The 23,970-nt window shown below is 47.9% G+C and overlaps 1 protein-coding gene across 12 annotated transcripts in view; it reads left to right on the top strand.

Moving 5' to 3' along the window:
• TRAF3 (TNF receptor associated factor 3) overlaps positions 1-23,970 on the top strand; it is a 161,935-nt gene that overhangs the window by 111,712 nt on the left and 26,253 nt on the right. For all 12 annotated transcript variants that reach the window (XM_058291321.1, XM_058291339.2, XM_058291349.2 and 9 more), the window contains 5 exons: positions 6,792-7,053; positions 9,025-9,076; positions 12,078-12,182; positions 13,270-13,437; positions 22,739-22,819. In XM_058291321.1, the coding sequence (XP_058147304.1) occupies positions 6,809-7,053; positions 9,025-9,076; positions 12,078-12,182; positions 13,270-13,437; positions 22,739-22,819 (651 nt within the window). In that variant the 5' untranslated portion in view covers positions 6,792-6,808. The remainder of the gene's footprint in view (positions 1-6,791; positions 7,054-9,024; positions 9,077-12,077; positions 12,183-13,269; positions 13,438-22,738; positions 22,820-23,970) is intronic.

The raw sequence follows: 23,970 nt of genomic DNA, 5'->3' as shown, positions 1-23,970 counted from the left end.
CAAGATTGTTTTGCCTATTCTGGGTCCCTTACATTTCCGTATGAGTTTTAGGATTAGTTTATTAATTTCTGCAACCAAAAAAACCAGCTGAGATTCAAGATTGCATTGACTCTACAGATCAATTTGAAGAGCATTGCCATCTTAGCAGTGTTAAGTCTTCTGATCCATACATGGGATTTCTTTCCAGTTATTTAGATATTCTTTAATTTCTTTCAACAGTGTTTTGAAGTTTTCCATATACAGGTCTTATGCTTCTTTTGTTAAATTTATTTCTAGGTATTTTACTCTTTTTCATGCTATTATAAATGTATTTGGGTTCTTAATTTCATTTTTTGGATCGTTATAGCTAGTGTATACAAATATACTTTTTTATCTATTTTATTTATTTTTAAAAGATACTTAGATTACAAAAAATGTTACATAAAAAAAATAAGGAATTCCCATATGCCCCACTCCCCACACCTCCCATTTTACCCACATTAACAAATTCTTTCCTTTGCATACACATTCATTGCAATTGGTGAACACATTGTGGAGCATTGCCACTAAGCAAGGGTTATAGTTTACATTGTTGTTTACACTCTCTCCCACTCAATTCTGTAGATTATGGCAAAATATTTAATGGCCTGTATCTGTCATTGCAATGTCATTCAGGACAATTCCAAGTCCTGAAAATGCCCCCATATTATATCTCTTTTTCCCTCTCCCTGACTTCAGCACCTCCAGCGGCCACTGTTTCCATATCAATGATATAATTTCTTCCACTGCTAGAATCACAGTATATCTGTAGAATAATACCAGTAAGTCCACTGTAGTCCATATTTTATTATCCAATTCTGAGGATTCTGGGATGATGATGCCCCCTCCCCCTCTAATTGAGAGGGGGCTTAAATCCCATATGGCTGATGGATGGACCTCTCTTGCGTGCAGTTGTAGACTCTCTCAGTTCCTTGGTGTGGTAGTTGTCCATCCTCACCTCCTGTCAGTTGTCCTGGATGAGTCCAGTGAACTCAGGGCCCAGCTAGCACATGGACAGCCCACACATTCAAGTCTCTTGGACACACACTTATTACTCCAGCACCAACTATAAGTTCGAATAAAAGAGACAGAAGAGGCATGTGTAGAGATTCACATCTGAATCCAACTCTGTCACACTTGGGAGCATAAACTCCAAATTAGGGCCCGCTGTCAAGGCACCAACCTTCAGAGTTATCTGCCATGACCGCAGGACCTGGGTGTCCCCAGAGCCCTCGGGAACCCCACTATTTGGGATGGTATCTACATTGGCAGTATGTAAAATCCTGCTAAGACATGCCTAAGCATTACCTCTCTGATGACTTATAATATATTAATCTTGAATTGTGCAACACTGATAAACACATTAGTTCAACTAGTTTTTTTTTGTTTTTTTTTAAAGATTTATTTATTTATTTTTATTTCTTTTTCTCCCCTTCCCCACCCCCCAGTTGTCTACTTTCTGTGTCCATTCGCTGTGTGTTCTTCTGTGTCCACTTGCATTCTTGTCAGCAGCACCCGGAATCTGTGTCTCTTTTTTGTTGTGTCATCTTGCTGCGTCAGTGTGCAGCCCCACTCCTGGGCAGGCTGCACTTTTTTCGCACAGGGCGGCTCTCCTCACAGGGCACACTCCTTGCGCGTGGGGCTCCCCTACATGGGGGACACCCCTGCGTGGCACAGCACTCCTTGAGCACATCAGCACGTGCGTGGGCCACGTCACCACATGTGTCAGGAGGCTCTGGGTTTGAATCCTGGACCTCCCATGTGGTAGGCAGATGCTCTATCCATTGAACCAAATCCGCTTCCCCAACTAGTTTTTGTTAAGTCTTTAGAATTTTCTATATACAAGAGCTTATCATCTACAGGTACAGATAGTTTTGCTTCATCTATTCCAACTTGGATTCCTTTTATTTCTTTTTCCTGCCTAACTGCTGAGAAGGGGCTCTTTGTACAAAAGGCTGTGTGCAACCTAGGCTGAGGAGACTTCCCTGCCCCTTCAGACTTCCTGTCACTGGACAGCAGGAGGGTGAGAGCCAGCCAGCCTACACTGTGCTGGGTTTGCAGAGCGCTCTGCTCGTCAGCCCACTGCTGCCTGCCAGTGCTGTGAGCAGCGTGCTGCGGCTCCGCGGTAGCTGTGCCCAGGGATCCGCGCCCGGGAAGGGGCCTGCTGGCCTTTCTGCAGTGCCTCTGCAGTCAGGTCTCCCTGCTCCCCTGTCACCAGACGCAGTGCTTGTCCTTGACTTCCTCTGACGGGATTGGATTCGTGCCTCAGCCCGACTTGGGAAGCCCCAGATCTCCCAGGGGGAGGCAATGCCTCCCTCTTCTGAAGATCCCTTTGCACCTCCCGGTGTCTCACGTTCGCTGTGGTCATGCTTGTTGACCCCAGCATGCTCCTCGGTCATCCTCACTTGCCGTGGTGCCCTCCAAGGCTCTAGGGGCAGGGGCAGCTCCTTGTGCTGGGCCCAGAGCTGTTTGTTGTAGGTTCTTACTGAGATGTGGTGCAGTTGGCTGGCACACCTCTGCAGAAGCCCTCACACGGGCTCTTAACCAGTGGTCCATGGATCCCTGTGGAAAGAGTTCAGGGGTCCATGAGCTTGAACTGAAAAAAATCAACTTATTGTCTTTACTTTCTCTGACTTCTGAGATCTAACATTTCCTTCACTTATGAATGTATGCAATAAATTATAGTAGCATTCCCTTCATGTCACATTACAGTTGTTGCATATCTCGAAAAATCGCTTATGCTCATCCATACTTCAAAATTAACGGTAGCTGCTGGACCCGATGCTAGTTGAATGTCAAACTATCTGCCACTACCTTCTGCAAAGGAGTCCATGGTTTTCACTTGACTGGCAGAGGGGGCCGTGGAACAAAAAGGTGAAGAGCCCTGCTCTAACGAGAGGAAGAGCCTCGCAGTGCGTGCTGCTTGGGAGCCTGCGGGCACCTTGCCGATGGTGCCACTGGGGACGGCGTGTGCAGAGAGGCCCTCAGTGGACATTCGCTGCGCCGAGGACGGCAGTGCCAGCACGGGGCCAGCAGCGCGCCTGCAGCACTCTCCAGAAAGCTCTGCTGAGGCCAAGATGAAGCAGGAAGCCTCACGTTTGAACGAAAGGAACAGCTCTCCCCTCTGGAATAGTGCTTGTGTGGTGGTTTGTTAGCCTTGGAGGAAGTACACATTGGCACCACCTTTTGGGAAGGCAGTTTGGCAGCGAGTATAGTTTTGAATGCACTTCTTTGACGCAGCATTTCATGTACAGGCATTTTGATCAGGAATGTTCATTGCAGAATTGTCTTTGAGAGCAACACGTGGAAAACGGCCTAATCTCGCCAAGTAGAGAACTGGTTTTGTAGATCTCGGGGTCCCATGCAGCCAAGTACCTGCAGCCATTTCAGGCCAGAAGGTCAGTCTTTGTGCACAGAAACAGAATGGTGTCAGTGCCAAGAGAAAGCTGCAGCACAGCCTGCGTGTATGAAGCAGTGGTGTGGAGAAAAAGACGGGTGCTTTCCTGTGTGCCCCATCTCTGGGCGAGGACACAGACACAGGCCTCAGAAGTGAGCGTGTGCCTAGGGCATGGTGCTGGGGATCTAGTACTAACTTTTTTACTTTATAACCTCATGTCTTAGGTTGCTTTCATTTTCTGAGAGCGAATTGTTAAAATAAAAATGAAAATATTGTATCCCCTCTTATGTCAGGCACTATCCATAGTGGCAGGCCCTATACAATTTCAGTTTTAGAATCCTTAAAGACTGTGGCATGATGTGTATGTATATAAATATCACAAGTTAGCCAAACCTCACTTGGACCATTTTCAACAGTTTTTAATATTTGTCGTTTAGGTAGTTTTTAAAAATTGACATATAATATATCCCATAAAATTCATCCTTTTAACGGGTACAACTCAGTGGCTTTTAGTATATTAACAGAATCGTGTAACTGTCACCTCTTACCCCACAACATTATTGTCACTCACAAGAAGCCCTGACGTGTTAGCAGCCCTCCCCACTCCTCCTCCTGTAGCCACGAATCTGCCTTCAGGCTCCGTGGATTTGCCTGTCCTGGACGTTCCATGTTTGGACAGTTTTCCTTGAGCTTCTTTTTTCTCTTGTAAATACCTCTGCAGGCTATTTTCTCCGTGTACCTGCTGCCTGAGAACCACAGGGCCTCTTTCCCCTCCATTCCTGAAGGCTCGTTACCTGCCCAGAGGCTTAGCTCAGGAGCAGGCTGCGCGAGAGACTGGGTGTGGGAGGGCGGCTGGGGGGGCTTGGGTCATTTGCAAAGATGCCCACGTCCACACCCCATTCAGCAGGGGAGCTTCGTCGCTCCCCACGAGGCCGGAAGCCTCTGAGCAGCCCAGGTGGTGGGGAGCCAGGAGCCGCTTGCCAGCCTCGGGCTTTCCTCTGCCCTTTAGGACAGGACTGTTGTGGGTTTTCAGCTCCGTGCTTGGATTACCCTTTGAGCCTGTTCATTTCTCTTTAGAATTCTTTAAAAAATGGTATTCTTCACTTGTTCAAACTGAGTATGGCATGTTGTAGTTCTTAGGTTTGTTGACTCTCGTATTTGAAAGAGGGAAGCACCTCTAAAGAACCAAGCGGGCAGCGGACTTGGCCCAGTGGTTAGGGCATCTGCCTACCACATGGGAGGTCCGCGGTTCAAACCCCGGGCCTCCTTGACCCGTGTGGAGCTGGCCCACGTGCAGTGCTGATGCGCGCAAGGAGTGCCCTGCCACGCAGGAGTGTCCTCCGCGTAGGGGAGCCCCACGCACAAGGAGTGCGCCCCATAAGGAGAGCCACCCAGCGCGAAAGAAAGTGACCGGAATGGTGCCACACACACGGAGAGCTGACACAACAAGATGACGCAACAAAAAGAAACATAAGGGAAACAGACTTTGGCCCAGTTGTTAGGGCGTCCGTCTACCATATGGGAGATCCGCGGTTCAAGCCCCGGGCCTCCTTGACCCGTGTGGAGCTGGCCATGCGCAGCGCTGATGCGCGCAAGGAGTGCCGTGCCACGCAGGGGTGTCCCCCGCGTGGGGGAGCCCCACGCACAAGGAGTGCGCCTGTGGGGAGAGCCGCCCAGCGTGAAAAGAAAGAGCAGCCTGCCCAGGAATGGCACCGCCCACACTTCCCGTGCCGCTGATGACAACAGAAGCGGACAAAGAAACAAGACGCAGCAAATAGACACCAAGAACAGACAACCAGGGGAGGGGGGGGAATTAAATAAATAAATAAAATCTTAAAAAAAAAAAAAAAGAAACACAAGTTCCCCTGCCGCTGACAACAGAAGCGGACAAAGAAGAGGCAGCAAATAGACACAGAGAACAGACAACTGGAGGGGGGGAGGGGAGAGAACTAAATCAATAAATAAATCTTAAAAAAAAAAAAAAAGAACCAAGCGTTTCTCATCAAAACTGGTTTCTTGAGCACAGCTTCTGAAGCACTATAGGATAAAATAATAAACCAAGTAGCGAGTAGTTTATAATCTAAGCAGGCCCTTCCAGGGCATGACACTGTAACTTGAGATCCAAAAACCTGAAGTGTTCTGCTTCTGAAAAAATGAGCTTGTCCCAAGAAGTACACAGGCTGGCGGAGCAGCTCCGATGCAGGTTCCTTGCCTGTGAGTTCAGCAGTGGGTCCTGACGCCACCTCGTCAGGCGCCCTGGAGTGCGCACCGCAGCCCACACTCGCAGAGCCCCTCATTCCAGGAGGGCCCTTTGTTTCAGAACTTTTAAAAAATGTTCACAAATAGTTGGATTTTTCCTGAGGCTCCTATACTTTTAAAATTTAACCCCAGTGGGGCTAGAATGCCATTTTATTAATCTGTCAAAGCATTCTCCTGCTGGTATTAGTTCCTATACATCCTTAGCTGTAAATGTTCACTCTTAAAGGCACATAAAGGGACAGAGAGAGGCAGTACAAAGAGCAAGGATTGGGAAGAGGGGCTCTGCACCCCAGCCCACCCCCCAGCACCTGTGGAGTGTAGTGAGGTGACTGTTCCAGCAACCCCAAGGTCTGCTGCCGTGCCCCTCGCACTGGCCCGTGGCACTGAGTCACACAGTGGGGGGTGGGGGGTAGGGTGTGAAGCACCTCATGCAGACCCACAGGTCCGGGCTGGCGCTCCGTGGTGGGAAGCTCTGGTCACGTGGTTACAGGTTAGCTGAGTGAGGACGGGGCCAGGTAGAGGGCAGCAGTGGACACTGGTTGTGTCATATCAAAATCGGGGTTCTGAGGTGCACTTGGGGGTTTCGTATAGAGAACAGAGGTGCGGGTTTCTGGAGACCAGCATCCATCCCAGGACGTTGCGCTGTGTGGATGGCAGAGATGCTGGGCACCGGCCTGAGTCCAGGGCTGTGACAGTGTGACTGTGCAAAGCTGCACTGTGCCATGGGATGTCACCTGGCAGTGAGGCCGGTGAGGAAAGGAAATTGGCAGGGAGCAGCTCTTGCTTTGGCCAAAATATGGGAATGATGCATGGAAATTGAAGCCATAGCTGTATTTTAAAGAGTCTTGAAAATAGAACCTAAAATGTATTTTTATAAAAAAGGTTTTTTAAAATAGTGAAGTTAATAGACTAACGTTTGGGTAAAGTAGAAAGGAATGAAGAGTATTTGATTGTGTCTTGCTCCTCATTACATGTTAAAGTCAGGAAGGCTTCTTGTGTGTTACTTACAAGCTGAAGGAAACAGCTCTCGAGTATTTCTGCATTTCCAAAGCTCTTGTTCCTTGTATAGGATGATGTATTCACACTTGACCTACTTGCCATTATTCTTTTCCTACAGAATTTCTCTTTCCTAAAATGGAGTCTAGTAAGAAGACAGACACCCCCGGCTCAGTGAAGACCAGCCCACCCCTAAAGCTGCACCCTGCCCGTAGTGCTGGCGCGTCCATCTTTGTCCCTGAGCAAGGGGGTTACAAAGAACAATTTGTGAAGACCGTGGAGGACAAGTACAAGTGTGAGAAGTGCCGCCTGGTCTTGTGTGACCCCAAGCAGACTGAGTGTGGACACCGATTCTGTGAAACCTGCATGGCTGCCCTGCTGAGGTAGGCACTGCCGCACCGCAACTCGGGGCCGCTGCTGCCTCTCCCTCGCCCAGTCTTTTCCCTTCCACCCATTTGTGCATTTCTTTCCTTAAAAAAAAAGAGTAAGTCTCCAGGGGTTTCAAGTGCTGAAGAAGTCTAAATAGAATTTGCAGAGCCTTGCTGTGGACTGCTCGGGAGCGAGTAGAACCCCATGTTGGAGCTTGTTGCGGCACCACCTCAGGCACGGGATGAGGAATGCAGGTGCCAGCGCGCCGTGGCTGCGGGGGAAGGGTCAGCAGCAAGGCCTGGCCCCCAGCCAAGTCACATGCTGCAGAGCACGGGCACACGAGACCCCTCTGCGCCCGGGGGCCTGCTTAGCTCACCTCGCGCCAAGGCCCATCAGAGTGCTTAGTGGAAAACACCAGCCTAGAGCGCGCTCAGTGTGTCCCGCATGCGATGTTTGGGCCGAATGCTGGTCCTGGGGCTACGGCGGGACGCATCCTGGACTCAGCTGCCCAGGAGCCCCCGCCTGAGCATGGTGGCTCTCAGGACGCCGGCCTCCCCTGCCGCGCCCTGCCCTAGGCCCTCTGCCCTCGCACCTTTCCCAGGACATCAGCCATGTTCTCACCCCACTCACCCAGAGGACGAGCTCAGCTTGGCCGGCTGGTGGTGAGATTCCTTTGGGTCGAGCCAAGCGGTGGCAGAGAGGACGCGGGATGCCCGGCCTCCCTGGAGGCCACACACCGCACCTGGAGCAAGGAAGGAGGTGGCAGGAACGAGGAGCGGCTGAGCACGGCTTCTCCTCTGGTCTCCTGCCTCTTCTCCCTGTGCCCACTCCCCTTCCTGCCCGCGACTGCAGGTGTCAGAGGACCCCAACCAGATCCTGCTTCATCCCTAGGTCTAAGGACGGGGCAAGATTTCTGTCATAAAAAGATGAATACAGGTCTTTATCGGTGGAGTATAGAGGAATGAAGTTTTATTTAAAACAGGTTAACTCCCTGCCCTTTGGCCCTCAACTCCTGCCAGGCTTTCCAGGTCTTGTGGTGCCTGGCCCCTTTGCCTGCAGCCCCTAGGACACACGCTACAGCCTGTTCTCTGGGCACACGGTGCTCTGTCCTCCCTCGGACCTGCTCTGTTCACCCCCAGGCCTCCCTGTCTTCCCACTGTCCTGCCCCATTCTCCCCATACCTCTCCTGCCCCGTTCCTCCCTCCTCCCCCAAACCAGCCACATCCTCCGCCCACCCCCACCCTTCCCTGACTGTCCCACCCCTCTGTCCATTTGGGGCTCCACCAACCCCTGCCTGGCTTGGGTCTCGTAGGCACAGCTATAGCAGCAGCCATGGATGTAGAGAGGACTCAACCTTAGTTTTTATTTTTAGTTTCTAGGAGGTGGTTTCCAGGCCCAAGGTAGAATGGGCTGGAAAAGACCAGGAAAGGGAGCTTGGAGAAGCGGCTCATGTCCTGAGTTTAGGAACAAGGGTGATATAGAAGACTAGTAGTTTCTTTAATCAGGGTCAGTTTACAATTCTAATATTGTTTATTAGAATTGCTTTGGGATTGCTTTGGTTTGTCAGTATAAGCTTGTGAAGAAAAATAGCTTGTGGATAGAGGACTGGCTGTTTTTAGAAAGCCTGGTCATCGAAAGATGCCTGTTGCACTCTGGATGCTAACACATGAGAGCTCATCCACAGGTAGTTGTGGTTTCTGAAATAAAATTTCTATTTTAATCAAAAGGGATTTTCAAAGTGGGACTGAACTAAGTTGTTCTGCTTAAAAACTTCCTTTTGGAGAGTTACCATTTTTAAAATTCAGCCCTTTCTCTCTTGCGGCTTCATATTACAATTGCGTTCCCTGTGGCACACAGAAGCCCTGGTGTCGCTGTACCCTGCACACGATAGCTTGACCCCTGGGTGAATTGAAGGGGCCCATGTGTCCAGTGAGCTCCCTGCGAAACGGGCTCCTGCTCTAACTTGTCCGTTGTATCTTCCTCAGCTCTTCGAACCCAAAATGTACGGCGTGTCACGAGAGCATCGCTAAGGACAAGGTATGCCTGGGCTTCAGGAAGTCCTCGTTACGTGTCTTAAGCGGACTTGTGGCGCCTGATTGCCCTGGGCTGACTGCACCAGCGCCAAGGTAGTGGGGGCACGGCAGCTAGCCCCCAGCCCAAGGTCCTGCTCAGTTCCCACCCGCGTCCACTGTGGGCCTGCTTCCTCACTGGACAGGAAGATGGCCTGAGGGCGGAAGGAGGCGGGGGTGAGGAAAGCGCTCAGGTCTGCTCCTGGCCCAAGGGGGTGCCGCCTGCAGGTCCAGGCACTGCCCGGAACTCGGGTCCCTCTCCCAGGCAGGTCCTACCAAAGACGTGCTGTTCTGAGGCATTCACTCGTCCTCCCACACAGCGTCTTGAGCTCATTAGACCCTGGTGACGTTGCAGCCCCCCCAACACACCTGGAGCTCAGGGGTCGTGGCAGACTTGCAACAGAAGGGCCTTCCCGTCTCACCCGGCCTGCTCTCCTGGGCCCCGCGTCCCTCTCATGGCAGCTCTGCTAAATCCTGCCAGGCACCCACTTAGTTTGAAATGATTCATTCTTAAAGTACTTAAAATATCAATAAAAATGTGTGTGGTTCTGATATTTTGATTAATGAACACAGCAAGTTTTTCAATGTTGATCATTAAGGTTCACAATAAATTCTTCTTGGGATTTTTCCTGCGTAAAGCACTTTGCGCAGTGGTCTACAGGGCTGCCTTGAGGGTTGTGGGTGACAGGTGCCCTGGCCACTGGGGACCAGGCGTCTGGATGTGTTTGGGGCATCGGTCAACTGTCCGCCTGCCTGTTCTTTAGCTTTCAGCTTTGCCCTGCTGCTGAAAACCAGTGTTACAGCAGAGCGGGAGCTGCTTTTAAGGAAAGCAGATCCCTAAGCCTTACTCCTTCTTAGAGAGAAGGTTAGGACAGCAGACTATAGTGACCTTTTCAGTATCTGTATTTCATTATTTGGAATTATTAGTCCTGTTCTTCAGTGGCATTGATAGCTGAAGAAGAATCAGTAGTTTTGTTGAAGAATCATAAATGAGATTGACTGAAGCAGTGGACTCTCATGGGGAAAGCACGGTGCAGGAAGGGCGCGGGACCCCAGCTCCACCCCCCCGGGCCCCACGTGGCCTGGGCCTGGGCCTCAGCGCTGCATCAGCAAATGGAGAAGAGGAGCTGCGGCCTTTCCGGCTCTAAAACTCTGTGTGTTTATCATTCTGGTGTGTTTTAGTCGATGTTCATTTCATTTTGTTTTTTATCTACAAGGTTAAACTCGATTGGCTTTAAAGACATAATGGCACAAAAAGGAAGCATTTTTCTTCCTGGTTAAAAATATCTGTGCTGTTGACTTCAGTATTAAATCACGATCTTTAAAGAAAAAAGCCATGTTATGAAGGATCAGATTTGACCCCAAATTATTTTTACTTTTTTTTTAAACAAATCAATTTTATTTATGCATATGGAGAGAGCATACAATTCATCCAAATATTTTTACCTCTTTACCTCTTGACAGCCATTGATTCTGTTTCTTTGCCTGTGGACTTGAGAAAGAAATATCAAGCTCTTCCATCTCCATTCCCACAGCCATAAAGTGTTAACAGGTTAACAGGCAGAAGTGTTTTAGAAATGCCTGGGGACGAGCTGTGGGCTGTGTTGCTAGAAAGAGTATTTTCTAGTACAAGTAGCAAATTATGTTTTAAATAAAATTTTAAAAGGGCAGAAAGATTTTCATTTTCAAAGAAAAACATTTTATTATTAGATTAATCTGTCTTTTCATTTAAAAGAGGTTTTTTTAATTCCAAAACTTTATTTTTGTGTGGTAACATATATATATATATCATAAAATTTACCATTTTAACCATTTTTAAGTGTATCATTCAGTGGCGTTAGTTAAATTCACAATGTTGTGCCTCATCACCACCACCCATTACCAAAACTTTTTCATTGCCCCAAACAGAAACTCTGTGCCCATTAAGCATGAACGCCCCATTCCCCACCCCTCCCCCCCAGCCCCTGGTAACCTGGAATCTACTTTCTGTCTTTAACAAATTGTTAAAAAAAGAAATTTTTTCTAATACTGGGTTACTGCCTCCTTTGGCAAAAAAAAAAAAAGTTATAACAGCATAACCTTAAGTAGAATGAATTAAAGTAAATATTTTACAGACATAAAGTGCATCCGGGGCGGCGGACTTGGCCCAGTGGTTAGGGCATCCGTCTACCACATGGGAGGTCCATGGTTCAAAACCCCGGGCCTCCTTGACCCGTGTAGGGCTGGCCCACGCGCAGTGCTGATGCGCGCAAGGAGTGCCCTACCATGCAGGGGTGTCCCCGCATAGGGGAGCCCTACGCGCAAGGAGTGCGTCCCATAAGGAGAGCCACCCAGCCCGAAAGAAAGTGCAGCCTGCCCAGGAATCACGCTGCACACACGGAGAGCTGACACAACAAGATGACGCAACAAAAAGAAACACAGATTCCCGTGCCACGGACAAAGAAGAACATGCAGCAAAATTGACACACAGAACAGACAACCAGGGTGTGGGGGCGGGGAAGAGAGAGAAATAAAGAAAGAAAGAAAGAAAGAAAGAAAGAAAGAAAGAAAATCTTTAAAAAAAAAAAAAAAAAGTGCAGCCAGTCTATAAAATACGCTGAGCTTTCGGCAGGTTCTGCCTGCCCCACCCCACAGCTCCTATGAGTCTGCGGACAGGTCCTGCCCCTTCTTGACATTACGTCAGAGTCACCTAGAACGTTTCAGCTCTCCAAATGGTCCTTGTTGTAACCAATTTTCTATGGCTTATCTAGCCAAGGATGGTAGTTAAGGTTATGTTTTAAAAACTATGTCTTAGTGGGGGCAGCTCCTTCATTATGCTTGTGGAAATTAAGATGGCCCTTTATGTTTTCTGAAGTCCACTTAAGAGTTGCTCTTAAGGTTTTTTGGAAGTGATTTTGCCTTGTTCAAAGTAGCAGCATGTGGAGATTTAAGATATATTAATCCTGTAAAATAACTATTTTCAATTTCAGGTGTTTAAGGATAATTGCTGCAAGAGAGAGATTCTGGCTCTTCAGATATATTGTCGGAATGAAAGCCGAGGTTGTGCAGAGCAGCTGACGCTGGGGCACCTGCTGGTGAGCACTGAAGCAGTGTCATAGGCTTTTTTTTTTTTTTTTTTTTTTTGAGATACCCAGGGCCCAGGGATTGAAGCTGGGACCTCATGTGTGGGAAGCTGGCGCTAAACCACTGAACCACATCGGCCTTCCTGAGTTGGTTTTTTCATCTGTTTTGCTTATTGTTTGTTTTTGGTTTTTCAGGAGGCATCGGGAACTGAACCCAGGACCTCCCATGTGGGAGGTGGGAGCTCAGCCACTTGAGCCACATCCACTCCCAGTCGTAGGTCATATTCAGAGTACAAGTCACGTGCCTCGTTCATCCTGATGCCTGTGTCAGTTTAATGAGGCCTCAAGACCATGTTCATAGTCACCCTTCAAAACAGCCAAGTATGAAACCAATCAAAAGAACTGGGATATAAAATGTTATTTTTATAACATTACTGACAGAATTGTCAACTGGTTTTTAAATACCCCCTACCCTATTTAGAATAGAAAGAAATTTGAGTTGGATTTTCATTTTTAAAAACTTCTTTATAGTATCTTGATTCTCTCTTTTTACCATGAAATTCCGTAGTTGTGTTTTTTCATTAGTGTCATGTTTTATCTCAGCAAGACCCTTGTACTGGAATAAAGCAAAGCCCTTGGCAGATATCTTTCTTTCTATGGATGAGAAAGAGTTGACTTAATTCTTCAAAAGTGTAGTTCTAGGGGAGCAGACATAGCTCAAGTGGTTGAGCACCTGCTTCCCATGATGAGGTCCTGGGTTCGATCCCTGGTACTTCCCAAAAACAAACAAACTAAAAAACCAACTCTTTCATTGGGAATGGATGTAGCACAAGTGTTCAAGCGCCGGTTTCCCATGTATAAGGTCCTGGGTTCGAGCCAAGGTAATTCTCTAAAAACAAAAACCACTGTGGTTGTAGTAATCCCTGTGTGGAGTGTGGACTTCATGTCTCTTGACAAATCTGTCCCTTTTCACTGGGAAGAACTGGTAGGAAGGCAGATTAGACACATTTCTGTAGGGTTTAATTGCATAGAGATTGGAATCTCATATTTCAGGTTGAATTTTTGTGCCAGGTGAGAATTTTGAGTTGTTTGTCTACAGGTGCACTTAAAAAATGATTGCCAGTTTGAAGAACTTCCGTGTGTTCGTGCTGACTGCAAAGAAAAGGTGCTGAGGAAAGACCTCCGCGCGCACGTGGACCAAGCCTGTAAATACCGCGAGGCCACGTGCAGCCACTGCAAGCGCCAAGTCCCAATGGTCACACTGCAGGTGAGCGCTGCCCCTTTCGCCCACCTCCAGTCGAGTCAGGCGTCCTTCCCACAGAGCCGCTTTCCACATGACTGTTCAGAAATAAAGAGAAAAGATAGGCAGAAATAGCAGTTTTCATCTGACTTTATTTCGGAGTTAAGCTTTATTTGTTTTGCTTATTTTGATTTATGTAACATTTTCCATTGCCTTGATTGAATATGATTATTTGGGGTGTCAAACAAAAAGGAAGAATAGGGAAGTGGATTTGGCTCAACAGATAGAGTGTCCGCCTACCTTATGGAAGGTCTGGGGTTCAAAACCCAGGGCATCCTGACCCATGCTGGTGAGCTGGCTCATGCACAGTGCTAATACGTGCAAGGAGTGCCATGCCACGCAGGGGTGTCCCCCACATAGGGGAACCCCACGTGCAAGGAGTGCGCCCCGTAAGGAGAGCCACCCCTTGAGAAAAAAGCACAGCCCGCTCAGGAGTGGCGCCGCACACAGGGAGAGCTGACACAGCAAGATGACGCAACAAAAAAGAGACGCAGTTTCCCAGTGCCACTTGACAGGAATGCAGGCAAACACAGAAGAACACACAGAGAATGGACACAGAGAACAGACATTGTGGGGAGGGGAGAGAAAGAAATTAAAAATAAATAAATCTTAAAAAAAAAAAAGGAAGAATAATTATTTAAAAAAATGTCGAAGTTTTTAACTTGTCCCAGGATGGCCTCCAAATTTTGATGGGTTCCTTAAATTTTTTATAGCTAGTGACATTACCATCACTTACAAAAGAATCATTTGTCCTATGTTACTAAAGTGCAGCTGCCTGTCTTGGAGCTAGAGCTGAGAATTTTAAATTGGTTGATAACTGAGATTATTTTGGCACAGTTCTATACCATGCATGTGTTAGAATTAGCTCACTTTATATAAATTAAAGAGAAGGGGCGAGGGGTTGGGGGTGGGGGCAATCTTTAACAACAGTCAGCTGCCGTGGTGTAAGTCCTCTCAGGTGTCTGCCTGTTCGCTGAACAGGCCCTTGTTGAGAGTGTGCGTGGGCCAGGTAAGTGCCATGAGCTGGGGGTCCAGCAGTGTGACGACCCTGTAGTGCAGGGACTCTTAGCCAGGTGTCCTGAGCATGAATTGAAATTCAAAAAAACATCATTTTTGTGAGGACATGTTGGTGCAGGTGTGATATGTTTATTAAATACAGTATAGCGTAGACTTAGTAAGGGGTCCGTCGTTTTCACCTGATGGGCAAAGGGGTCATGGAACAGAAAAGGTTAAGAACCCCTGACCTTTTTCCCTGTGTGAGGTTTTCACACAGTGACCTTTTCCCTGTGTGAGGTTTCCAGCTATTAAGGTCTTTTATGTTTTTTGGAAAACAGCAGAGGTATTTGTCATGATTAAGCAGTTCCTTCAGTGATTAAGTTCAGGTGGGTGAGGCATGTACTTAATGAACAGTATTCCAGATCTTATACATATTTAGCTTATGCTTACCAGTTATACTTTGCTTCTTTTTCTTTTAACTTTATTTTGTACATTTAATAATTGAAAATATATACAGCTGAAAACTAAAAAGATAACACAGTTAAATAAAAACATACATTTCTCAGTTAGATATACTGGATACATATAAATTTTTTTAATCATACAATATGTTACACAATATATTTGGTTTATAGTAACACAATTATACAGTATTTGTCCATTTGTGTCTGACTTGCTTTGCTCAACATAATGTCCTCCAGGTTCATCCATGTTGTCATATGCTTCACAAGTTCATTTCTTCTTACAGCTGCATAATATTCCAATGTGAATATACCACAGTTTGTTTATCCATTCATCTCTTGATGGACACCTGGGATGTTTCCATCTTTTGGCATTCAGGAATAATGCGCTATGAACATTGGTGTGCAGATATCTATTCTTGTCACTGCTCTCAGTTCTTCTGGGTATATACCCAGTGGTGGTATTGCAGGGTCACGTGGAAAATCTATATTCAACTTCTTTAGGAACTGCCACACAGTCCTCCACAGCAGCTGTACCATTCTGCATTCCCACCAACAGTGAATAAGTGTTCCCATCTCTCCACATTCTCTCCAACACTTGTAGTTCTCCGTCTTTTTAATAGTGGCCATTCCAATAGGTATGAAATGATATCTTATTGTAGTTTTGATATGCATTTCCCTAACCGTTAGCGATGTTCAGCATTTCCTCATCTGTTTTTTTTTTTTTTGCCATTTGTAGTTCTTCTTTGGGCAAATGTCTATTCAAGTCTTTTGCCCATTTTTTAATTGGGCCATTGGTCTTTTTATTGTTAAGTTGTAACATCTCTTTATATTTCATGGGTATTAAATCCTTATCAGATATGTGATTTCCAAATATTTTCTTCCATTGAGTTGGTTGCCTTTTCACCCTTTTGACAAAGTTCTGTGAGATGCAAAAGTGTTTAATTTTGAGGAGGTCCCATTTACCTATTTTTTTCTTTTTTTCCACGTCTTTGGGTGTAAGGTCCAAGAAACCATCCCCTACTACTGGGTGTTGAAGATGTTTCCCTACAGTTTCTTCTAGGAGTTTTATGGTCCTGGCTTTTATATTTAGTCTTTGATCCATTTTGAATTGATTCTTGTATAGGGAGTGAGACAGGTGTCCTCTTTCCTTCTTTTGGTTATGGATATCCAGTTGTCCCAGCACCGTTTGTTGAAGAGACTGTTTTGTCCCATTAACATTAACTTGATAGGTTTGTCGAGAACCAGTGACTATAGGTGAGGGTTTATTATTTCTGGATTCTCAATTCTATTCCACTGATCAATGTTGTCTATCTTTATATCAGTACCATGCTGTTCTGACCACTGTAGCTTTGTAATATGTTTCAAGGACAGGCAATAAAATTCCTCTCATGTCACTCTTCTTTTTTAGAATGCTTAGGGCTATTCGGGTGCACTTTCCCTTCCAAATGAATTTGGTAATTGCCTTTTCTAATTCTGTAAAGTAGGCTATTGGGATTTTGATTGGTATTGCATTGAATCTATAAATCAGTTTGGGTAAGATTGACATCTTCACATATACTTTGCTTCTTGCAAAAATTAATTACCTTTATTTGCAGAATAGAATCCAGGAATTAATTGTCATTTGAGAAGGAATTGTCGAGCATGTCAATTAAAGAGCAGGTACTTCACTGATCTTGAACACCAGACAAGGCTGTAATGGGTCCAGCTTTAAGATATCAACATGTATTTAGCCCCAAACATGTGCTGAATGCCTTTTGGGCACCAGTTCAGTTTTCTGGTCAGGTGAGGGAGATGGCCAAATCAACAGTTAAATATACATTACAGGGTGGAGCATGTAACACTGGCAATTAGAGTAAAGCACAAGTAAGGGAGGACCAGTCAACTTGGCCTGACGGGCAAGGAAGGCTTCAGGGAGGAATTTTATCTGGGTCTTGAATTTGTCAACTCAAGAAAGGGATCACGGCAGCAGGCACAAAGGCAGAGAATGATCATTAGCAAATTTGGGACCTGAGTTGTGAAATGAATATTCCTTATAAATCTTACTACACTCTTGTGTTGAAAAGTATGTTTAAAGTGTCTTAGGGGAAGCAGCTGTGACTCAAGCCACTGAGTTCCTGTTTACCATATGGAGGACCTGGGTCCAATCCCAGGGACCTCCTGGTGAAAAAAAAGAAAAAGGCGCCCCAGACCTGCGCGGTGTGGAGAGATGCAGGCCCCCATGTGGCATGGAGAGGCACAGGCACACCAAACAGACAATGATGCAACCAGACAGAAAAATAATAATAAAATGTCTTCGTGACTTTTGATTCTCTGCTGACCCTAAGCTCTGAGGGACTTCTCACTGGCCTGCAGCAGCTGACATCCATGTGCTGTGTGCGTGCCCTCGCTTGATGCAGGCAGCCTGTGGCACTGGCAGAGCAGTTGCATGCTCACTTCCTCACATGCCCAGGAAGATTCTGTGACTTGCCCAGGGCCACCTGTCCCATCAGTGGCACGATCTGATTCCCAGGTCTTTTTATTCTTCTGTCTCTCACCCATTTGGTTTCATCCTTTCAGGCCTGAAGTTTCTTTTTAAAAAGAACAGCCTTCTCACATAGGCAGGCATGAAGCCTCTGGGCACCCTGGCTTCATGGCTCCTGTGCCCCCACATTTTCTGATGTGTTTGTTTGTTTGTTTGTTTTAAACTATACAAAATAATATTTATTAAGATTAAATTATACTCTGGTGTTGTTAAATGCACCAGACATTGCTGAAATGTACATTGACAAAGCGCTGGCACTCTGTGCCATGTGGTTCATGGTGTACTTCCTTCCTCTGTGCAAACTGGGGTATAAATATTGCATTGCTCATTTTCAAGTCATTTCTGAATCTATAGCAGAATTTAAAGTATCAGAAAGCTCTTCCTTCATATGCAGTCTGGAAACTCTTGAATATCAGTCTCATTTAACAGTTCTGTAAATTTGTGAAAAGTCAGATCCAAGTTTGCATTGTGGTGGAAGTATATGTAGGTACAACTACTTTAGATAATTTGGCAAGATTTTATCAAGTTGAGCATTCACAGAGCCTATGAATTAGCAATTCCTCTCCTAGATATGTAAGAGAAATTGTTGCACCTGCACACCAGGAAATATGTTCAAGTATAACCAGAACAACAGAACTCTGATGGGCAACCCAAATGCCCGTCAGCAGGAGAATAGACACCTAAGTTGTGGTAGAGTTGTCCAATGCTCTGTGATACAGCAGTGAAGATTATATTACTATATTATTCTACAATGGTACAAATTAAGGACCTGTAGCTGTATGCAACACATGGTTTAATGTAATATAATATTGAGCCAAGTCACAGAAAACTGATAGTGTAAAATTCCATTTTAATAAAATTCAAAAAAAACAATCCAAACAAAACAATTTTTTGTTTGGCATACATACATGCATAATGAAACTAAAAATTTTTTTTAAGCAAAAGAGGTAGAAACACAGAATTCAGAACTGTGGTTTTAGTGATTACTTCTTGAGGAAAAATGGAGGTGAGGGAGGAGAGGCACATGCAGATAACAGAGGGCCTTGGTCGAGCTCTCAGCCGTGGTGGTGGCGTGGAGGGCATTTACAGTGTGGTTGTGTTCTGTAGTTCACACCTGCACTACCTGTGTTCTCATTGTGTATCAAAGTTAGATTTAAAAGTTTGAGAGATGCAAAATACATAGACAGACTAATTTCATTAATATTCAGAGTTCTTATACATCAATAAGATTAACACTTTTTTTAGAAAAATGGGCAAAGACCATGAACAGGCAATTCACAAGAAAAGAAATAGAAATGATCAGTAAATAATGAAAATGTGCTTAGCTACATATTATTAAAGAAATGCAAATCACACTCGTATTGCCTTTTTTACCTTTCAGATTGTTCAAAAAAACTAGAAGTTTGATGGAATTGGCAGGGGTGTGAGAACATGCATCTCACACTAATGGAGTATAGATGCGTGTGGCTTTATTGGAGGCAGTTGGGCTTGATGGCAGCTGTCAGAATCTGCTTTAAAATACCTGTATTGCCCTTTTTTTTTTCCCCAAAGGAGGTACCAGGAATTGAACCTGGGACCTCATATGTGCAAAGCAGGTACTCAACCACTGAGCTACACTGCTCCACCGTATTACCCTTTGACACCCAAAATCTGCTTCTGGAAATTTATCATTCCGATGTTTTTGTACAGATTTGCAAAGATATACATACAAAGGTATTGGCTGGAACATTAACTAATAGCAAAAATCCAAGAACAAGTCAAATGTTTCTCAGTAGGAAACTGATTAAAAAATACAGTCCAGGGAGCAGATATGGGTCAAGCGGTTGAACACCTACCTCCCTTATGGGAGGCCCAGGTTTGGTTCCCAGTGCCTCCTGAAAAAAAAAAACAAGACCAAACAATAAGCAAACAAGTTTAAAAAAAAAAACCTCGCAGAAGCTGATGTGGCTCAGGGGTTGAGTGCTGGCTTCCCACATGCAAGGTCCCCAGTTCAATCCCCAGCCCCAGTACCTCCAAAAAAAAAAAAAAAATGGGTCAAAGAAAACAAATACATATATGGAGAAGTAGTCCGTTAGTGTATGGTAGAAGACTGTAGAGCCATGAGAATTTAGATAGAGCTCTACATATGGGTATACAAAGGGGTTCAATATAAATGTAAAAGTGAGCCTCAGGATAGCACATCAGTGGGCCCCATCTGTGCGTGTGAGTTTTTGTGCTTATATGTGCATGGAGATAGTGTGGGAAGGACACGTGAGCCAGGAACGGCACCAAGCCAGGAGCGCGGGCGAGGGGAGGGCGCGTGCCTCCTCTTCTTGCCGGGAGGGTGTATTTCCTTCCTTGTTTTAAAGGTGGTTTGAGCTTGCAGTGAGAAGGTAGATTATTGGTAATCAGCTGTTAGCCGTTAGGAAGGAGGGGCAGCATTAGGCCTCTGCATGCTGCCTGAGCCCTGGGGGGGCTCCCCAAGGGCACCTGAGTAGGTGCCGGGGAGACCCCTCAGCCACATCCCACCTGCCGGGGCTGACCACACTGGCCCACTGGTTCCTGGACAGGGCAGCCCCCCCGGCGCCCCAGCAGCAGCCTTGCCCACAGGCCCTCCCCCCCATGGGGTGCTTTATGAGGCCCAGGCTCCCTACCTTACCTAACGCATGCTGCTTTAAAGATTTTACTGGCTCTCGATGTATGACTGGAGTTTTTAATTTAGCCAGTTTTGTGCAATAAATGGAGACACTTGTTCTTAAACTATTTTAAGTCAGTTCTGAGCTTCTTTTCATCTTAGAACGCCCGGTAGCTACAGCAGGCTGTGTGGGAGGTGAAAGGGCCCCGCGTGGAATCCTGGTGCACTCCCCTCTGGGTTGTGGTTTCTAGAAGCTGTGGTTTCCCCTGTGCCCTGGGGTGCTGGCTCTCAGCCCACAGGGTTAGGAGGTCATGCCAGCTTGAGACAGGGCTCCCACTTGTGGTCTCTGCACTCACATGTAAACCCTGTCCTGGCACTGATGTCATTTTTGTGCTTTTAGATCACTTGGTAATAATTTTAAAAAGAGCGTGGGGGCCCCAGTCGAGGGATCCCTGGAGCTGCCAGCGGTGGGTGTGGGCGCTGCGGAGGGCAAGTCCTTGGCTCCGTGCCCACCCCCCCCAGCCCTCCCTTGCCCCTCCTCAGATGCCTCACAGCCCTTGGCAGGCAGACCCCCCACATGGACTTTCCTTGTACACGCACCCACATTTATGTGTCCCCAGAGAAGCCTGGCTTTGGTAGGTTTTATATTTGGGGGATCCAAGGCGTTTCAGGTGGTTAAAGAAAAAACCTGTTTTTTAGAAAAAGGAAGGGCTTGGAAACCACTACTTTCCCTGGCCCCCAGATTGATAGATGAGGAGCCTGTGGCTCTGAGGCTGCTTGTGACCTGCCCAGGCCGCCTGCCCAGTGGCTGTGCAGGCCGCAAGCCCCGAGCGGCAAGCCTGGCTGGACAGCACCTCTGCTGCACCATGGGTGGTTGCAGAGGGGCAGGCCGGGACAGCCAGGCTTCCCCGGGCTCCAGAGGGGCAGTCGCCCGGCGCGGGTCCTGTGAGGGAAGGGCCCTGAGGGAGGTGGCCCAGTGCTGGCTTGGCGGAGGTGGGGGAGGAGACAGTGCTGATGGGGTGGGCACCTCATCTATCTAAGCCGCGCCCCGGGGCCTCTCCCTGTGCCCCGCCCCAGCTCCTCTTCCAGCCCCCTGCTTCCTGCCGCCAGAGGTACTGCCCCAGCCACCCCTTTCCTTTGCCACCCCGCCGCGTCCACGCAGCTGCATCTCTGGTGTGGGCCCCCCACCCCCTACTGTCCAGTTCAGATGCCGCCCCCCGAAATGCATTGAAACGCTTCTCTGATTTCTCATTCACTCGGGACAAAGTCCTCCTTTCTCCTGACCCCAGAACCTGACCTCTCCCCACCCCTGCCTCACCCCTCTTCCCTTGGGCTCCCTCTCCAGGCTCCCCTCTGGTTCCCCTTCTCCTCTCCCCCAGCACCCTAACTGTCCTTGCCCCTTGCCACTGTGGCATCACTAGGCGTGTCCTTGTCATAGCTGCCCCGGCAGCTGGGACAGTTCATGGCCAAGCCAGCGGAGGTGGGCATGCGGGCAGCGCAGGGGAAGGCCTGGAGAATCCTGGAGCCTCGCCTGTCTTCAGGTCCGTGGCCGGCCACCCTTCCTCAAACCCGGGAGGGCGTCCTCTCCCCACGTTCAGGTCAGGTGTTGAGACGGAGAGGCAAAGGCCCCTTGCCAGGCTCACCGTTTAAAGGCCAGGAGAGCCCGGACTTGGTGGTGCCCTGAGCCGCACAGCTCCGCATGGGCCTGCCTTGTGGGGGTCTGCAGCCCACCCAGCCAGCCGGGGCCTCCCCGAGCCACACTGCACCTCCTTGTGAGAGGTGCCCCAGAGCCCTTAGCAGGGCCAGAGAAGGGCTGCCTTGCCGTGCACGGGTGTCACCTGAGCCCCAAGTCAGGAGGATCCTTAACATCCAGGCGCTCACGCTCTTTCCACGTGCACCCCAGAACCAGAGGCCGAGGGAAGACCTGCCTCCTGACCAGCAGAGTCTGGACGCAGGACCAGGCCCCAGCGCGGCCGCTCACCCGCTGCCGGCCTGCCTGGGAGTGGTAGCCACGTGGGCGCAGCGGGATGCTCCTCCCCCCGGCGCCCAGCGGAGGCGGCTGGTTGGTAGGCGCTCGCTTAGACTGTGCTCCCAGCCGTAACGTGCGTCCAGGTAGAAGATGAGGGTTGCTGTTTTTTTGTGTTTTTTTTAAGATTTATTTTTTATTTATTTCTTTCCTCTTTCCCACCCCACCCCCCCAGTTGTCTGCTCTCTGTGTCCACTCGTCGTGTATTCTTCTGTGTCCACTTGTATTCTTGTCAGCGGCACGGGAATCTGTGTTTCTTTTTGTTGCGTCGTCTTGTTGTGTCAGCTCTCTGTGTGTGCGGTGCCATTCCTGGGCAGGCTGCACTTTCTTTCACGCTGGGTGGCTCTCCTTACAGGGTGCACTCCTTGCACGTGGGGCTCCCCTATGCGGGGGACACCCCTGCGTGGCAGGGCACTCCTTGCACGCATCAGCACTGCACATGGGCCAGCTCCACACGGGTCAAGGAGGCCCAGGATTTGAACCCTGGACCTCCCGTGTAGTAGGGGACACTCTATCAGTTGAGCCAAATCTGCTTCCTGAGAGTTGCGTTTTGAGGTTCTGTTGGCAGTGAGTGAAGTGGCCGCCGGGGCCCACGTGGGGTGTCATGGGAAGTGAAGACCTCACCAGCGCTCTCCTTCCTCCTCTAGAAACACGAAGACACCGAGTGCCCCTGCGTGGTGGTCTCCTGCCCGCACAAGTGCAGCATCCAGACGCTGCTCAGGAGCGAGGTAAGGCCGGCGCCAGGGCCCGCTCGCAGCCGCGAGGGATCGGCATGAGAGTGCTGCCAGACGCACTGTTCCTTAGAGGCCGGAGTCTAGTTTCTACTGGCCATTCCAGGAATATGTGTAACAGAAAAGCAAAAACTGGTGGGAAACCTCATGCTCTTTTTTGAAATCAAATTTCACATGAAAGCAATTAAAAGCTACAGAATGATAAATGCAGTGAAAAAATATTGCTGAGAATAAAGAATATACTTTATCTACAATGCAAGCAAAGGTGATAACCTTTTATGTTAAAAAAAAAAAAAAACCTGCTGTATTTAAGTCTATTAAGCCTACATGGAATTACTATAAGAATAGCTCAAGAAAATAAATTTACTTCGAGAGACCTCAGAAAATAAATTTACTTCGAGAGACCTGCTTTGACCACATGCCCTGCCCAGGGAGGGGAGGAGCTGGGTGGTGAGTGCCCAGCTTCGCTGGGCAGCCCGTTTCCAGGGGCAGCTCCAGGCGTGGTGCTGCTTGTGCATCCGACCCACTGTGCCGGCCTGTCCTGGTGCTCAGGGCTGCGCAGGTTGCGCAGCCCGCACCGCCCGGGCCTTGTCACCAGGTCTGGAACTTCACCCCTGGATGTTGGTGGGAAGGCCAGAAGGTGGAGGCTGTCGGGCCAGCAGGACCCAGCAGGAGGGCTGCGCAGGCCTGGGCCGGGTGCAGGTGGGCAGGTGCTCTGGGGCGCAGGCCCCACAGCCGTGAGCACCCGTGGAGCGGCAGGAGGAGGGGCGTGGGCGGCCCTGGCAGGGCCCCTGTTCAGGTGGACAACCCAGAGTTGAGACAAGTTCCTGGGTTTCTGTACAGTCCTAAATTTTTACCCACTCATGATTGTCCAAATCAGGGGCAAAAGCTGCCCCCATCTGCCTCTTATTTTTATTATTTGTTTAATCTTCAGACCTGCATTTGTCTTGGGTTTCTGGTGATAGGCACAGTCTTTGAGTTTAATGGCCAACAGATCTGCTGGGCTAGAGATTATTCTTGTCTCTATTCCAAAGCACCTATGAAGTCTGAAGGGCTCTGAAAATAATTTAGGATGAAGTACAGCCCTGAAGTTCAAATAGTACACTGAAAAACAAACTCACAGTGTTCCTGGTTTTACCATTACAAGT

This window comes from Dasypus novemcinctus, chromosome 3 (assembly GCF_030445035.2).
Source record: "Dasypus novemcinctus isolate mDasNov1 chromosome 3, mDasNov1.1.hap2, whole genome shotgun sequence".
Lineage (NCBI taxonomy): Eukaryota > Metazoa > Chordata > Mammalia > Cingulata > Dasypodidae > Dasypus > Dasypus novemcinctus.
Note: the sequence above shows the minus strand (reverse complement) of the source record. Positions and strands in the feature narration are given on the sequence as shown.